General features: G+C 38.9%; 7 protein-coding genes and 1 non-coding gene across 8 annotated transcripts; 3 read left to right on the top strand and 5 right to left on the bottom strand.

Annotated features, from left to right (window-relative positions):
* Positions 1 to 405: 405 nt before the first annotated feature.
* On the top strand, positions 406 to 1,503 carry HIF1 (Hif1p; the record flags this gene model as incomplete). The annotated part of the gene is made up of 1 exon (XM_056224087.1): positions 406 to 1,503. One exon carries the CDS (start codon positions 406 to 408, stop codon positions 1,501 to 1,503), a length of 1,098 nt encoding a protein of 365 aa, XP_056078040.1.
* Positions 1,504 to 1,723: 220 nt separating this feature from the next.
* Positions 1,724 to 2,563, top strand: POM33 (nucleoporin POM33; the record flags this gene model as incomplete). Its single annotated transcript, XM_056224085.1, has 1 exon — positions 1,724 to 2,563. One exon carries the CDS (start codon positions 1,724 to 1,726, stop codon positions 2,561 to 2,563), a length of 840 nt encoding a protein of 279 aa, XP_056078039.1.
* Positions 2,564 to 3,088: 525 nt separating this feature from the next.
* SSA2 (Hsp70 family chaperone SSA2) lies at positions 3,089 to 5,008 on the top strand (the record flags this gene model as incomplete). The annotated part of the gene is made up of 1 exon (XM_056224084.1): positions 3,089 to 5,008. One exon carries the CDS (start codon positions 3,089 to 3,091, stop codon positions 5,006 to 5,008), a length of 1,920 nt encoding a protein of 639 aa, XP_056078038.1.
* A 436-nt stretch (positions 5,009 to 5,444) lies between these two features.
* PAU17 (seripauperin PAU17) lies at positions 5,445 to 5,819 on the bottom strand (the record flags this gene model as incomplete). The annotated part of the gene is made up of 1 exon (XM_056224083.1): positions 5,445 to 5,819. One exon carries the CDS (start codon positions 5,817 to 5,819, stop codon positions 5,445 to 5,447), a length of 375 nt encoding a protein of 124 aa, XP_056078037.1.
* A 3,317-nt stretch (positions 5,820 to 9,136) lies between these two features.
* Positions 9,137 to 9,239, bottom strand: Smki_12.trna1P. The gene is made up of 2 exons: positions 9,204 to 9,239; positions 9,137 to 9,172 (listed from the first exon to the last, which is right to left on the bottom strand). It is a non-coding gene; the product is annotated as a tRNA-Pro (tRNA).
* Positions 9,240 to 10,770: 1,531 nt separating this feature from the next.
* HSP104 (chaperone ATPase HSP104) lies at positions 10,771 to 13,497 on the bottom strand (the record flags this gene model as incomplete). Its single annotated transcript, XM_056224082.1, has 1 exon — positions 10,771 to 13,497. The coding sequence occupies one exon, from the start codon at positions 13,495 to 13,497 to the stop codon at positions 10,771 to 10,773; it is 2,727 nt and encodes a 908-aa protein (XP_056078036.1).
* A 573-nt stretch (positions 13,498 to 14,070) lies between these two features.
* ISA1 (Fe-binding Fe/S cluster assembly protein ISA1) lies at positions 14,071 to 14,823 on the bottom strand (the record flags this gene model as incomplete). The annotated part of the gene is made up of 1 exon (XM_056224081.1): positions 14,071 to 14,823. One exon carries the CDS (start codon positions 14,821 to 14,823, stop codon positions 14,071 to 14,073), a length of 753 nt encoding a protein of 250 aa, XP_056078035.1.
* An 822-nt stretch (positions 14,824 to 15,645) lies between these two features.
* TPO1 (polyamine transporter TPO1) lies at positions 15,646 to 17,409 on the bottom strand (the record flags this gene model as incomplete). The annotated part of the gene is made up of 1 exon (XM_056224080.1): positions 15,646 to 17,409. The coding sequence occupies one exon, from the start codon at positions 17,407 to 17,409 to the stop codon at positions 15,646 to 15,648; it is 1,764 nt and encodes a 587-aa protein (XP_056078034.1).
* Positions 17,410 to 17,518: the final 109 nt, after the last annotated feature.

The following is a 17,518-nucleotide window of genomic DNA, read 5'->3' as shown; positions in this document are numbered from 1 at the left end:
ATGTCTTGGTTACGTACTTTTCTGTCACTGCAGTCGGCCTTGTGTGCTCATTTTAAGCAAGAGTTTGATGTACGTGGATATATATATAGTATATCCTTCATGTCTTTATATAGGAAAGTAAAAATGTGGCTACGTAGTCAAAGGGTATGATAATAATGTATAGAAAGTTTTTGGGAGTGCTTGTGACCGCTGGACGATAGAATCTCACCACTTCTCAGCAAAGGGCGAGGCCAATGTTTCTAATTCACTGAAGTTTCGCGTTTTTTCCAATTATGTTCATTTCATTCTAGTCAACTTTGAGGAAACACAAGCGATGGGATTTTCTTCAGGAAGTAATTGAATTCCGAAGTAAGTGCTGAAGGTACCTTGACCAACGAGACCAGCACATATTATTCCTACGTCGATATGGAAACACAGATTCAAATAGCAAGAGATTTGTTAACACAGAAAAAGTTTGCCGAAGCTGCCAAACGCTGCCAACAAACCCTAGACACTTACCCCAGGAATGGTGGGTTGCCCGATCCTGAATTGTTTACCATCTTTGCGCAGGCTGTGTACAACATGGAGGTGGAGAATTCTGGTAGTCTGTTTGGGGACGCTCTTATGGCAGGGGACGATGGCTCTGAGTCTGAATCTGAGTCTGATGTGAGCGATGGTGATGAGGGAAGCGAGAATGGGCAGCCGGAAATCCCTAACTCCAGGATGTTCCAATTCGACCAAGAAGAGGAAGACTTGACCGGTGATGTCAATGGCAGTGACAGTGATGGTAGTGACGAGAGTAGTGAAGAGGAGGAAGGTGAGGAAGAGGGAAGTGCGAAAGGTGAGGAAGAGCAATCAGCTTTACAAGCACTGGTTGACTTCAGCCCATTAAAGGAACATGACGATGAAATCGAAGGCGTATCACAACTTCGTAAATCTAATTTTCACGTTTACTTTGAGAATGACCTTTACGAAAATGCTCTGGATCTACTGGCACAGGCATTGATACTACTGGGCCGTTCTACAGCAGATGGCAAACCTTTGGCCGATATAAACAGATCACGTATTGGCGATGTGTATATTCTGATGGGGGACATCGAAAGGGAGGCAGAGATGTTTAATAGGGCCATTCGCCACTATACGAAGGCCTTGGGCTATTACAAGACATTACAAGTCACGGAAGAGGTGAGTGCCAAAGCTATACACGCAGAGTTTCTGGTATGCGATGCCCTAAGGTGGGTCGACCAGGTACCTGCGGAGGAGAGGCTAAAAAGATTCAAGCACGCCAAGACCCTGCTTGAACAATACATTGCTACGAGTCCCAGGGACTTGGAGTTACAGCAGGCAAGGCTGGCGCAGATCCAAGATGACATCGATGAAGTGCAAGAACAGCAACAGCACCATCGCTCCAAGAGACCTCTTCCACAAACCACGACCTCCATCGGCTTCCCAGCTCTCAAAAAGCCCCTTGATGACTTCAACGATCTCTCTCGACTGGTCAAGAAGAAGCCCAGAAAGCATTGATAGTTTTGCGTAGGATATGTAGCATCTTTTACATACGTATTATGTATTTCTCCTTCTTTGGTACGGCGAAAGGGCACCATTTTTAGAAGGGTGAAAAATTATTTAAAGAGCAGGCCATCCCTGAAATGACACCAACTATTTCAAGAACCGAAAAAAATTCCTCTTTTCATCTGTCCCTGAGGAGCAAGAAACAAGAGTCAGTCAATAATAGGTTACTATAATGTCGTCAAGACCAACTAATAATCAAGCCCCACCAAACCTTCCTAGCAGAGATAAGTCGCTTTTACAGAGGTTTATGGCAGTGGCCAAAAGCCTACAGTTTGCATGGTTCACTGGCCATTCCATAGTGTTGGTCAGCTCCATACTCTACCTGTTCAAGATGTCTGAATTTTACTACAGGTTGGTATACCTCGGTGTCATCGAATCCTTCGGCATCATTATCTACCAGCAGTTTTTCACCCGCAATGAACCATTGCAAACCCAAGACGCCGCCACCACTAAGGCCTCGATAACGTCACGCATTTCTGGCCTGCTGAAGAGTGAAGATGTGCTGTACTTGGTCTTAGCCAATTTCTGGTTGTTCACCCCAAGATTTTCATTCAGCTTGATCCCGTTTTTCGCATTTGCTGTCTTCCATGTTTTGATCTACGTCGAAAAGGTCCTCCTACCAAAGGTCTTCCATCTTTCCAGCAAGGACTCTAGTAAGGTCCTCAGGTTCATTGACAGGTTTGTTGTCCAATACAATGATTTATGTATGCACTGGGTCGGTACGGCGGAGTTGCTGATCTTCATCTTTGTCCTTTTCAGGGCCATTCTATGCTTCCGTCGGTCTTGGATCATCCTTGTGGTGTATTCTATCTTCATCAAGTTAAGATACGAAAATTCCAAGTACATGAAAGCTGCCTTTGCTCAATGGAGGGTCAGAATGGATGGAATTATAAGTCATCCATCTGTTCCACCGTACGTCAAGAGAGCTTACAATGCAGCCAAGACGGGCTTGGTACACTTATCCGAGTACCGCTTAAGTGGTGTCCCACAGGTGGCCAAGAAGCAAATTTGAGCTTGTTATTGCTATTTACAATTTTAATCTCTTTTAATTACTTTATATAACGTCTCACCCCTTTTTTTTTTGGCTTAACCAATCTTCCTATTTACGACCTATTTTTTCTATTAGTACAATCTCATCCTTTCAATTGAGCCACTGAACCAACGTAACTACTGCCTCGCAATGGTCGGGTCGCTGTACTGCAAGCTATTTACTATATTCCTCCTACTCTCTTGGGCCCTTATTGGTGGTATTTCCGATGCTTTTTTCCGAGAGGTTCTTCCGGCTCACTTCTCAAAGTTTTTTTTTCTAGAACATTCCATTGAAAACTTCGAGAAAAAAAGCTTCGAGGTTCTGACGAAATTTCATTCGTAAGAAGTATTGGAAGGTATGGAGGAATTGTTATATATATAAGCCGCAATTGGGCTAGGTTTTCCTCAAAAAAAAGTCAAAATGTATAATTTTCTTGTTAAAATTAGTCTTATTCTTTGTCTGTTTGTTGTTAGAATATCAAGCAGATTTATACAGAACTAATATAAAATGTCTAAAGCTGTCGGTATTGATTTAGGTACTACCTACTCCTGTGTTGCTCACTTCTCTAATGATCGTGTTGACATTATTGCCAATGACCAAGGTAACAGAACCACCCCATCTTTCGTCGGTTTCACTGACACTGAAAGATTAATTGGTGATGCTGCCAAGAATCAAGCTGCTATGAACCCAGCCAACACCGTTTTTGACGCTAAGCGTTTGATCGGTAGAAACTTCAACGACCCAGAAGTGCAAGGTGACATGAAGCATTTCCCATTCAAGTTGGTTGATGTTGATGGTAAGCCACAAATTCAAGTTGAGTTTAAAGGTGAGACTAAGAAGTTCACCCCAGAACAAATCTCTTCCATGGTTTTGGGTAAGATGAAGGAAACTGCTGAATCTTACTTGGGTGCTAAGGTCAACGATGCTGTTGTCACTGTGCCAGCTTACTTCAACGATTCTCAAAGACAAGCTACCAAGGATGCTGGTACTATTGCTGGTTTGAATGTCTTGCGTATCATTAACGAACCTACTGCCGCTGCTATTGCTTACGGTTTGGACAAGAAGGGTAAGGAAGAACATGTCTTGATTTTCGATTTAGGTGGTGGTACTTTCGATGTCTCCTTGTTGTCCATTGAAGACGGTATCTTTGAAGTTAAGGCTACCGCTGGTGACACCCATTTGGGTGGTGAAGATTTCGACAACAGATTGGTCAACCACTTTATCCAAGAATTCAAGAGAAAGAACAAGAAGGACTTGTCCACCAACCAAAGAGCTTTGAGAAGATTAAGAACCGCTTGTGAAAGAGCTAAGAGAACTTTGTCTTCTTCCGCTCAAACCTCTGTTGAAATTGACTCCTTGTTCGAAGGTATCGATTTCTACACTTCCATCACTAGAGCCAGATTCGAAGAGTTATGTGCTGACTTATTCAGATCTACTTTGGACCCAGTCGAAAAGGTCTTGAGAGATGCCAAGCTAGACAAGTCTCAAGTTGACGAAATTGTCTTGGTCGGTGGTTCTACTAGAATTCCAAAGGTCCAAAAGTTGGTCACTGACTACTTCAATGGTAAGGAACCAAACAGATCTATCAACCCAGATGAAGCTGTTGCTTACGGTGCCGCTGTCCAAGCTGCTATTTTGACTGGTGATCAATCTTCCAAGACTCAAGATCTATTGTTGTTGGATGTTGCTCCATTATCCTTGGGTATTGAAACTGCTGGTGGTGTCATGACCAAGTTGATTCCAAGAAACTCTACCATTCCAACTAAGAAATCTGAAGTTTTCTCTACCTACGCTGACAATCAACCAGGTGTCTTGATTCAAGTCTTTGAAGGTGAAAGAGCCAAGACTAAGGACAACAACTTGTTGGGTAAGTTCGAATTGAGTGGTATTCCACCAGCTCCAAGAGGTGTTCCACAAATTGAAGTCACTTTCGATGTCGACTCTAACGGTATCTTGAATGTTTCTGCTGTCGAAAAGGGTACTGGTAAGTCTAACAAGATCACCATTACCAACGACAAGGGTAGATTGTCCAAGGAAGATATTGAAAGAATGGTTTCTGAAGCCGAAAAATTCAAGGAAGAAGATGAAAAGGAATCTGAAAGAATTGCTTCCAAGAACCAATTGGAATCTATTGCTTACTCTTTGAAGAACACCATTTCTGAAGCTGGCGACAAATTGGAACAAGCTGACAAGGACGCTGTTTCCAAGAAGGCTGAAGAAACTATTTCTTGGTTAGACAGCAACACTACTGCTACCAAGGAAGAATTCGATGACCAATTGAAGGAATTGCAAGAAGTTGCTAACCCAATCATGTCTAAGTTGTACCAAGCTGGCGGTGCTCCAGAAGGTGCTGCCCCAGGTGGTTTCCCAGGTGGTGCTCCTCCAGCTCCAGAAGCTGAAGGTCCAACCGTTGAAGAAGTTGATTAAACTTAGTGTTAGTCCTTGTAAAATATCCAAAAAGTTTTACTTTGCTTTCCTCTGTATTTTTTAATTTTTTTACGATAAAATAAATCATATAATAGTATTTTATATAGAAATGATAAAGAAAAGAATAAAATAAAATAATAATAATAATAAATTGAATAACATTAACCAATATCAGTAGGTATCCGTAGCTAGAATGAATATATAACAACAATTGAAGAAGAATCATTCTTGAGGGAAGAAAAATCTTTAATAACAGAAACTTGATAATATTGAGAATATATGATCTATATATTTACTTATGTTACCAACTTTCTATTATTAGATTTTTTTTATTTTTAAACTTTTTAGAATACTTCTATACGTAAATCATCGGACCATTTCATTTATTCATAACATTTTGATAATTATAGGATTTGATTCGTAAGGACGTTAAATTTTAGTTTGGTACGGCAGTGTAGATACCATCTACGGATAAAGCGCTAGAAATGGCTGGTCTCAATCTGGTGGAGTACCATGGGACACCGGTGATTATTCTGGTGACTTGGTCTGGGGCAATACCGGTCAACATGGTGGTGAAATCACCGTAGTTGAAGACAGCTTCAGCAATCTCAACTGGGTAGGTTTCAGTTGGGTGGGCAGCTTGGAAGGAGTAGTATTCAGCCAGGTGAGCTCTGATATCGGAAACGTAGACACCTAATTCGACCAAGTTAACTCTTTCGTCAGAGGAAGATAGTGTGGTGGTAGCTGGGGCAGCGGCAACACCGGCAGCGATAACGGCAACACCTGCGGCAATTGAAGTTAGTTTGACCATTGTATTTCTTTTTTTTCTCAGTACTGATATAGTCTGAGCTAGAAGGAAAAGAATGGAGACATACTCTCAAAGATAGCTAATCAAAGCGCTCTATTTATATAAATTCTTTGGACAGCAAGCAGCAGCAGTTCAAATAAGATCCTGAATGCACATCGCGAGTCTTTCAGCTTTTACCAATGGGAGTGCTATATTTCCTCAACGATACAGATTCAGCAGATCTCGTATATGAAGGCACACTTTGATGTTATGTAACCCCTCGTTGCCAAGCAACTGCGTAGGATTCAATAATGTTTCGGTACAGTTAATGATAACAAGAAGTGCTATACATACCCTGTTAGTGTGTTGAGTTTTCTGTTAAGGTCCGAAAATAGACTTGGCGCTGGACCCTCGTTCAGAAGTCATAGTTGTTGCCTTTTTGGGTATGCTATAAACGGTTGCTAGGGAAATAAGGGGTTGGTTTTTCCTATTTTAGTATTCTGCATGTTACTAATTATTGTGGACCTGCGATACTTCAGGAAGACATACTTAGATAAGGCATTTCTATCTTGTATACGAGGCTAAACGTGAATTATTACTGGCTACCGAGAAAAATGGTGAGCAATATTCTTGACTACATTAGAGACTTAGTATTGAAAATTAGTGCATGGTTCTATTGGCACCTTTCCATATGCAAGGAAGCTGGTGCAAACATTTTTGTAGGCTTCTTGTTCATTTCGGAGTCATAAAACAAATGAGCTCAACACATAATTCTTCCGTACTACATTTTGAAACAAGGTGGTTCATAATGTCGCTGCAGTGGTAACACCATTTCTCATGAGCAAAAGGGGTTTCTCATTATATGAAGTATCCTTTATGTTTTCAAAATTGGCTTTGCTGTACGACGTAAAACATAAGGTACTTTCCCTTTTCATCAGCTAGGAGCAAAATTTCAGAAATTATCGATAAGGCTACTATAGAGGCTTGTACTTATACCCTCTAAGTTGTTGTTTTTTTCGTTAATCCACACTTTGCCTGATATTAATGAACCACTCAGGAGGAAATAACTAAATACTGTATGCTACCTGCAAACTTCCGCTGGTTTCAAAGTCATGAGCAGCCAATTGCACTCTTCTTTTTAAAAATAAAATGGCAAATGTTGCATGGATGGGAATAGAGGAGCCATGTTCATGGCATAGTATGCCAAGTCCTTCTTTAACAAGCGACTGGATTTCACCAGTTGAATTAATTGTAAATATTAGGCCACAGACGCCTTTTGAAACAAAAATAGTTTATTTGTAAATTTTATTAAACTTCTTGATATTCTTGATTTTTATCAAACTACATATTAATAATAGTATAAAATAATATAATGATGATAAGTATAACTGATGAAGAATGGTGCTTTTATTAAAAATTGATGATTAGTAATCAGAATATTCTTACAGGCTCGATAGAATATCGCTTCTGGCCAAAGTGCTATTTAGCGGCATGGTAATACCAATGCTAACTATAAAGCGATATGATCAGAGCCTGAGTTGAGTTTTATATTCAGAATATTAGAGCACTAAGTCCTGACGGTTTCAGCTTGTTGTGATTATGATTCCAAATTATTCCTTGTTCTCCGAAGGGTAAGAAGGACATGAATCTCACTTTCACAAATTGACTAGAGATCGCCTGTAATGGTAGTTGAACTGTGGCTTTGTTTTCTAAACAATTGCGTACATTGGTAGCAGATGTCACTGCGTATTCCCAAAATTTAATACGTAATTTACTATGTTTTAACAATGTTGTTTCATAAGTAACGATGGTTCTGATGTATCTTTCTGCTCTTCCGTTGGCAGCATGATCTTATGTAGCAGGAAAAATATGATGAATTCCTTTTAAAACAAAATATTCTGCTATCTGATCATTTATAAATTCAGTTCCTTGGGCTGAATTGATTTCTCTGACTTTTCTGTCAAATTGAGTTTCCACATACTGAATATTTTTTTGATCTGTGCCAAGATAGTTACAGCATTATTGTTGAAATGTGTGGAGGTGATACAATATCTTGTATTGTTATCAACCATAATAAACATGTATCTTTTCGTATCCGAGTTCCAGTTGATACTGGACCAAAGATATCCATGCACCACGACGAACCCGGTTCATGATCGATACTGTGTTCGTTCATAGATCCTGCATGATTGTTCCTTCTCGTGGCTTTGAAACTTTACAGGTTTCACACCAAAATTCATTTGAATCTTTAATCATGTTGATACTTTCTTCGTAATGACTATGTTTAATGGTGTTTTTAATTTGTTGAACTCCTGTATGTCCCATTCGTTTATGAGCATCTTTTAAGTTTAAATTTTGAGGCTTCAGTCTTATTTTTTTAAAAGTTGGGTGTATTGCATTGATTTTACCATCATATACAGCTTGATCAATTAAGTCATCCATTTTCACGTGAATAACTCCACTTTTACATGAATTTTAATTTTCATTTCCTTGTTTTCCAAGGTAGAATAGTCTTTGCTTAAATCCAGATCTGTTTCTGTAGCTAACTCATAACCAATGATAATGGTAGTTTCTTCTTCAGGAACATAATGAGCTAATAAGTAATCATTATTTGTGTTACATTTTATTTTAATGTATCCTTATCCTTTAACGGGAACTGAGTTATTTTTCCCAATCCCAAAGAATTTTACTTTCTCTTTGTTATCTTCATAATCGTGCAATATATTCTTATTATTCGTAATATTGACACCTGAGCCAGTTCCAGTAATGACTAGGTTTTTGTTTGAACCATTTTTGTTCTTCTTCTTTTGTTTTTTCAAAGATTCTGACTGGTTTTGTGCCTGTTTTAATTTATTCCTTTTGGGCTGAACCTTGCGAATAAGGACCTTTTGAGTAGCTGGACATGGGATTCCTAAGTTCTCTATTTATTTTCTTTCTACAGTTTACCGAGCTGTGTAAATTCAATTTACAGTACTTAAAATTTCTTTCTGAATAATAAGAGTCAGCCGAACTCAAGTCCATTACTGTTTTAATCAAGATATTGATTGTAATCTCTTCAATTCTCTCATTTTCATCAATTGAGTTGATGTGTAAACGTTGTTTAACCGAATTTCTTAAGGATTCATGGGATTCACTGTAGTAGGTGGTCTAGCCCATGCGAATTCAATAAGCGAAAATGAAAAAATAATCAAATGAACATAGCTTGTCATTATCAGCGGCTGTAGTGTGTTATTAATATTAGATCCACTGCATACTCATCCGAATTGAAATATTTTAATAGTCACAGATACAAATCTTTCGTGCCATCTATTAAAAAAATTTCAGAATATGAAAAATTAAAAGGGGCGAGCTGGGAATTGAACCCAGGGCCTCTCGCATGCTTCGTCTTCCAGTTTAAACTGGGAGTCTCCCAAAGCGAGAATCATACCACTAGACCACACGCCCAATTTTTTTGTTGTCAGTTTGATCTCAGAATTGGATACCTTCGTACGTCAATACGTCATCCTAAACGTACATAAAACACATATTAAACATATTGATAATTGGTGGTTTAGTAAGTTGGAATAATTAAGAGTAAGTCGTTCTTTCTTAAACTATATAAGAGAGGTATATAAAACTGAGATAAGTATGGATTTTGATGTAATTGTTGGGATTCATTTTTTAATAAGGCAATAATATTAGGTATGTAGATATACTAGAAGTTCTCCTCGAGGATTTGGCAATCAATAAAAGGGAATCTGCAATTCTACACAATTCTATAAACATTATTATCATCGTTTTATATGTTGTTATTCATTTATCCTATTGCATTATCAATCCTTGTGTTTCAGCTTCCACTAATTTAGATGACTATTTCTCATCATTTGCGTCATCTTCTAACACCGTATATGATAATATACTAGTAACGTAAATACTAGTTAGTAGATGATAGTTGATTTATATTACAACATATATGTTGTCAGTCATTATCCTATTACGTTATCAATCCTTGCATTTCAGCTTCCACTTATTTCGATGACAGCTTCTCATAACTTATGTCATCTTCTAACACCGAATATGATAATACACTAGTAGAAAGACTACTAGCTGATTGATGATAGTTGATTTTCATTCTAACATATATAAATAGTAGCATTTTAGGAAACCGCAATACAACACGGAACACATAGATATAGAAGAACAAGTTTAAGTTAAGATCATAAGTCCCTTAATACTTCATTAGTAAGTTCACTAGGAAGAATGCATATGTCACGTAGCGAACTTTCTTATCAAGTACTAAGGAAACTTTTTATTTTTGTCTTTGTTGTAATGAGAACCAATTACCTTCTATTGATTAGTAACCATATTGCTAGTATATTATCATATCCGGTCTTAGAAAGATAAAATAAACGATGGGAAACAGTCACCGAAGTTTGTGAAAGCTGAAATGCAAGGATTGATGATGTAATGAAAAAATGTATGACAACGTATGGAAAAGAAAAGGAGAAAAATATGATAATGTATAGAATTATGATATTCGTCTCATGGATGCCTATGCTTTCCACGTGAATCATGGGTTTGATTCGAACAAACAAACTCCAAACTCAATTTTTGGAGAACTTCCAGTATATTTTGTATACAAAATAAAACTGACTTTATACCAATTAAATTCCAGTAATTCTCAAACTTCCCATTTTTCTGAAACATATACTATGTTTAAAAGATGGTACAAATTATAGTATCGTTAGAATTTTCAGTATAAAGTAATATGTCTCTAAAACAGTAACAAGAGAGTTAAAACTCCGTGAATTTTATTTTTTATTTTTTATTTATTTTTAAGTTGGTAGAAAATAGCCTTACTAAATGTTAAAAGGCTTCGCCACCCATACTATTCAAAACCTCAAAAATAATTAAACACTTTCTTTCCATTATTATTATATATTAAGTATTGTATCATGAATTCAAGAGTTGTCTATATGAATCACACTAAATAAATCTAATCTAAATCATCGTCAATTTCCATACTGTCTCCGTTATCGTCATCATCTAAGGCATTGGCCCCCACCGTTGCTTCGTGGTTTGGTAAAACCTCCAAACATTCTTCGGCTTCCTCAGGAACATTTTCATCACGGGATCTACCTTTCTTCAAAACGACATTAACTGTTTCCTTATCCTTAATTTCATTTTTCAGGATTCTAAGAGCTAATTTATTCAAAATTTCGTTTTGAATTAACCTGTTTAGTGGACGTGCACCCATGTCATCAGAATAACCATATTTGGCCAAGAAATCCTTGGCTTCCTGGGTCAAATTCAACTTGTAATGTTTGTCATTTTGCTCGAATCTCTCTTCAATCTCTTTCAAACGAATATCCACAATCTTATGAATAGCCTTTCTCGATAGTTTATTGAAAATGACGATACTGGAGATTCTATTCAAAAATTCCGGCCTGAAGTGTTGTCTAACGGCACCCATGACCAAATTTTTAGTAGAGTCTTGAATCTTGGATCCTTGCTGAGAATTAATAAATTCAGCACCCAAATTGGAAGTCATAATAACAATACAATTGGAGCAGTCAATCGTCTTACCTTGACCGGAAGTAATTCTACCATCGTCCAGCATTTGTAGCATAACAGTTAAAACATCAGGATGAGCCTTTTCCACTTCATCGAATAATAAAACAGAATATGGTTTGTATTGCAGTTGATTAGTTAAGAACCCACCTTCATCATAGCCAACATAACCTGCCGTGGTACCTAATAGTTTAGAAACAGCGTATTTTTCACTCAATTCGGAACAGTCGACCCTGATCATCATATCCTCGTCATTAAACAAAAATCCAGCCACCTTTTTAGCTAATTCAGTTTTACCGGAACCTGACAAACCCAAAAATAAGAAGGATGCTGGCTGTCTTGGGTTAGCTAAACCAGATCTGGACAATCTCACGGCGTTGGAGACTGCCTTAATAGCGTCCATTTGGCCCACAACTTCAGAAGATAAATCACGTTCCATATGAATCAACTTTTCATTTTCAGATTCCGACAATTTCTTAACAGGGATACCAGTCAATCTTGCGGCTGTTTCGGAAATAGTATCTGAATCGACCACATTTTGAATCATAGAGCTGGCACCAGCACGCCTTTCTTCTTCAGCGACTTGATCTTCAAGCTTTTCGATTTGTTTCTTGATATCTGGAATGGCAAAATATCTTAAATCAGCAGCGGTAGCAGTATCATATCTACGTTCCGCATCAAGAGCCTTGTTTTCTAATTCATCAAGTTTCTTTTTAGCCTGTGTTAGTTCCTCATGGCCGTGTTTTTCTTCGTTGTAACGTTGCCTTAATGGTTCTAATTCTTCTTGCAACGAAGCTTCCTTTTGTCTAGCCAACTTTAATCTATCCTTAGTGGTGGAGTCAGCGTCTTCATCTCTTTCTAAAGCCTTAATTTCCACTTGAATCAACTGCAATTGACGTTCCTTAGAGTCCAGTTCTTCCGGTTTAGAATCTCTTGCCACTGCAACACCAGCACAAGATATATCGACTAAATCTAAAGCAGAATCTGGTAATCTTCTATATGGTAGGTAACGCTTGGCTAATTGAGCAGCAGTGACCAAGGCGCTATCCAGGATCCTTACACCATGATGTATTTCATATTTTGGTTGTAGACCTCTCAAGATGGCGACAGTTTGTCTCACACTTGGCTCAGCAACTTCAATTTTCTGAAATCTTCTTTCGAAGGCACCATCCTTTTCCACAATAGATCTATATTCATTATTGGTGGTGGCACCGATTACTTTCAACTGGCCTCTAGACAAAGCTGGCTTCAAGATGTTAGCAGCATCATCTTTACCGTTACCCATCAACATGTGAATTTCATCGATGAACAAAACGATCAAAGTTTTCGATTCCTCGATTTCCTTCAAGACTCCCTTGAATCTTTCTTCAAAATCACCTTTATACTTGGCACCTGCAGTCAATGCGGCTAAATCCAAACTGAATAATTTGGCACCCTGTAAAATAGTGGGCACATCATCATCGATAATCCTTTGAGCAACACCTTCAATGATAGCGGTCTTACCGATACCTGGCTCACCAATCAAACATGGGTTGGACTTGATTCTTCTAGCCAGAACCCTGATAGTGCTTCTTATTTCTTCTTCACGGCCGATGACAGGATCTAGCTTACCTTGACGGGCCTGCTCGGTCATATCAATGGCATATTTAGATAGGTATTCCAAAGGTGTGTTTGTATCAGCCCCACGGGAATCAATTCTGGCGTTACCACGAAGTTCAAGGGCTTGTTGCTTGATAGCCTCAATGTCTACTTGAGCTTCCTTAAAAATTTGCTGAATGGACGAGTCATTGAAAAGAGCAAATAGTATATGATCTTGCGCTATAAACGAATCTTTCTGTTGTTTCTGAATCTTGGCGGCATCTTGTAGAACCTTTCCCAAAGCATAACTTGGAGTTATCTCGGCAGGAGCAGGTTGCTGTTGCGGAATTCTTACGAGATTTCTATTAACTACTTTTTTGAAAAGATCATAATCGTAACGGCCCTTTTCAATCAAATTCTGCAGATATGGGACTGACCCATCCTCAGGCGTTTCAATAAAAGCGGCTAGAATATGTATAGGCTGTAATTGTGGATGTTGATGATCTGAGGCCAATTTTTGAGCCAATGTCAAAATCGTTAGGGCTCTTTCTGTGAATTGCGTTTGGTCGTTCATGTATTCAATATGTTTTGTCGTACGTGTCGTTAATTGCTTTTTGTTTTATTTTTTATTATTATTGGTACGTGTCGAGGCAAGAGCAAAAGGGACCAAATAGCAAAGTAATGGATTAAGGAGGAACTGAGTCAATATCACAATGCCTTATATAATAATTTGGCAGGCTGCATGAGTTTGCGCTCTTTTGTCTTTTGCTCTGATATAATTTGCAGATCTTTGAGATGGACCCCCTGTTGAAAATCGAACAGAAAAAATCGCGGCCCCTTATGGAACATGTAAGATTTTAAGTAATAACCTTCTAGAAAATTCTAGAAAAAAAGTGCTTATAGCATAGCATAGTATAGTATAGTATAGTATAGTACAGCATAGTGTAGTATAGTATAATATAGTATAGTATATATACTCAAACATCACAGAACAATGATAGAAGGTGTAAGGAACCAAGAATATAGAGAAGATGAGTGGATTCGATGTTAATATGTGTATTAAATATATATATATATATATAAATAAGTGAAAGAATAAATAAGTCAATCGGTGAATGCTTTTCTCTAGAAACGGTGCAGGTGATTTTTAAACCATAAAACTCTCGCCACAACCGCAAGTGCCTTTGGAGTTCGGATTCTTGAACACAAACTTAGAGGCCAACTTATCGTCAACCCAGTCCATTTCACTTCCAATTATGCTGAATAAGGCCTTCGAGTCAATAACGATCTTGACACCATCTTGTTCTACAACCTCATCAAATTTCCCCGGCTCGCTTATGTATTGCAAATCGTAAGTTAGTCCGGAACATCCACGGTTCCTAGCGCTAACTCTAATCAATTTAGGTTCCGGCTGAGCCAGAAGCCCCCTCAAATGCTTAACCGCCTTCGGACTGAGGGTGATAAGCGCCTTTCTTGGCCTCAGTTTTCTCTTTCTTTTCTTGGGAGGCTCCGTGCAAGAGCAGTCACTCTTGGCCTCTGCAGCGATCTTTTGTTCATCTATGGCTTGATTCTGTCTCTTAACGGCCTCCTCATGAGATTTGATGGTCTCAGGTGAGGGAAAGGCGTAGCTTGACCACTTCGGGCTCTTACCAGCCTTCTTGGCCGCGCTCTGATTGGAAACTATGAACTTGAAGGGCTTCTTGCCCGAAAGCTGTCCATCTGTAGAGGCAACCTCGGTTGCTGTAGGCGCTGTTTTCGGTATGAATCTTAATTTAAAAGGATTCACGTTGTTAATTGTGCGAGACATTGTACCATTCGTACTGCCTTGCCAAAATCCTCCCGTTGAAAGGAACCTACGTGCCAGCAGTACTGAATTCCTGCTTCTTCCTGCATTTATCATTGTGTTATATTATTATTTCGATCGTTGCTAGCTTATCAAACTAAAAATAATCTAAACTACTTCTTTGTACGAGTGTAGAATGGCTTTCAGAGGAATAAATAAATAAATAAATATGACGAAAAAATCTGGTGAATAAATAACAGTCTCAAACTATTTCAAAATGATTAGCAAACCTTGTAAAATTCCATTACTTTACTTTACTTTGCTTTCCTATTCTCCTTTTCTCTTTCCTTTATTAACCAAGAACATCTTAACCTTCTTCCTTTATTCCGTTGAAATTCCATGTCAATTTTAATCAGAGATAAAGAAGTCATTAACGACCTTTTGTCGGGTCACCATTTTCTGACCAATAAAAGCTGAGGATGTGACTAATGGCCTCGCGTCCGAGTTTCGGCAAAGGGCACGGGCAATGCCGAGATCCGGCGTTCACAGAAAACAATAGATTGTGTCTATTTCTTGTTAGAGGAGAATTATTAATTATTAATATTAGTGTTTTATTTAGTGACTATGCTGCAGATAATAACCACATGAGAAAAGAAGAGCGTAGGAGAAGAAGAGGTTTAAAAAATATGACAGAAAAAAGGGTATCGCTGCTCGGAGTAATCTTGCGTCGGAGCATAAAAAGGTCTCTTCTTTATTCTTCTCTGTTTATTTTTTTTTTTACTTTCTTCAAGTTTCTTTATATGCCATGTCAGGCTTGTGTCGCATAGTGCCTAAAATGCTATGTGATTATCGAGTCCTTGAGTAAGGGGGTAAGCGAAGTAATGATAATAAAAAAAAATGCAAATGTAGAAAAAACATGATTTTCTAAGTTTCTTATTCTTAGGCGGCGTAAGCGTACTTGGACTTCTTTCTGATGGATTCACCATACTTTAGGAACAGTAAAGGTACAGGAATCATCGCGGCGGCAAATAGACCCAGTAACAAACCGGCCCAACCGATACCCATACCACGGAACATATAACCTGCAAACAACGGGAAGCACGCACCAAACGCAGACCTCATGAATGTGTTTGCGGCGACGGCAGAAGCTGCCAACAGTAAATATGATTCGATAATGTAATTTAAGCATGGCAAGAAAATTCCCATTAAACCAAACCCGATGAAGGCACCACCCACTGTGGGGACCATCCAATGAATCTTATGAGGATAGTAGCCTGTCCAACAGAACCATAGAATACCAATAGGGAAAATTGTACCAGCAACGACCATTGCATACAGTCTAGCCTCGGGAACTAATTTACCCTTAGCTTTGCACCTCCTTAAATAATCATTGTCCATGTACCAAATGAAAGCAGCGCACACAATCATACCAATAATCAAGGCAATGTATGGCAGCTCACCGTTTTCGACAAAGCCGTAACCCTCTACAAACACCAGTGGGTAGGCTTCCAGCAAAAGGTACAAGATACCATAGACAAATGAGTTATAAATAGTAACGAATAATAACAATGGTTCTACGAAAAGCATAATAATGGGTCTTGTCACGGTTTTTTGGACAATGTCCTTGATAGACAACTCCACGTCCTCGTGAGCAGCGTGAATACCCCAGTTATTACTTTGCTTTCTCATCTGCTTGGCCTTATTGACCAAAATGGTAGGGTGATGAGTTTCCTCAAAAAATAATACGATTGCAACGAAAACGGCAGAAGCGAAGCAACCGACAACATATTCTAACCATCTCCATGTTGTTCTTTGAGCGATGTAGGAACCCATAACCGGCGATAAAATGGGCCCCACAAAAACACCTAGAGCAAACAGAGCAATTGCCTTACCTCTGATATTGGTATCAAACATGTCGGCAAACGCGGCAGGCACAACAGCCATGGGCGCTGCACCGATAAAACCACCGAAGAATCTACATATGAAAATAGTTTGCAGGTTCTCAGCAGTGGCAACGGCAAATTGAAATATGGCAAATCCAAACGCAGATAAAACCAAAACACCCTTTCTACCATACAACTCTGAAAGAGGAGCATAAACAACGGGCGAGGCAGCAAACCCAAGAACGAAAAGGGTGATACCCAGAATCGCTACAACTTCGATGACATGATATATTTCGCAGATTTGTGGCACTGCAGAGGCAAAAATAGAAGAACACATGGCAATGGCAATACAATCCAAACATAAAACAAGACAAATTAGCACTTTTTTCTTCATGGGCCAATTGAATGGGTGCAGCGGGTCGTTGGGACCATCAAAAGTGACTTCAAACATGTCTCTGCTTGGCAATGCGGGGGGGTAAGGCCTTTCACCACCCATGGGCGCACAGTTGCTATAATCAACCTCTATACGATCGGGTTCGTCAACAGACCCCGTGAGAATTTTGGTTAGTCTCCTCGTGATATTCACCTCCGATTCTGCCGCTGAATTCATAGTTGTAGTTCTTTGGATCGCCAAGTCTGCCCCACCAGCATTGCCCTCCGTTGCCGTAGTGTATTTGGCACCTTCACCGGTGAAATCTACGGGTTCAACACCCGTAGTCCCAGTTGTGCCCGTCGAATGTGTATCGCTGGATGAGCTGCTTGATGAGTCTGATGGCAGCAGATGGTTTTCCTTGTTGGAAATTGGAGAATGATCTGACATGATCTCTGTTTACCTTTTCTCTTTCTTCTATTAGAAATCACGTGACTGATAAAAGATCCGAAAATATAAAGTTACCGATACTTATTACACGATCTCGTTTCTAAGGGTG

Source organism: Saccharomyces mikatae (assembly GCF_947241705.1).
Source record: "Saccharomyces mikatae IFO 1815 strain IFO1815 genome assembly, chromosome: 12".
NCBI lineage: Eukaryota > Fungi > Ascomycota > Saccharomycetes > Saccharomycetales > Saccharomycetaceae > Saccharomyces > Saccharomyces mikatae.
Note: the sequence above shows the minus strand (reverse complement) of the source record. Positions and strands in the feature narration are given on the sequence as shown.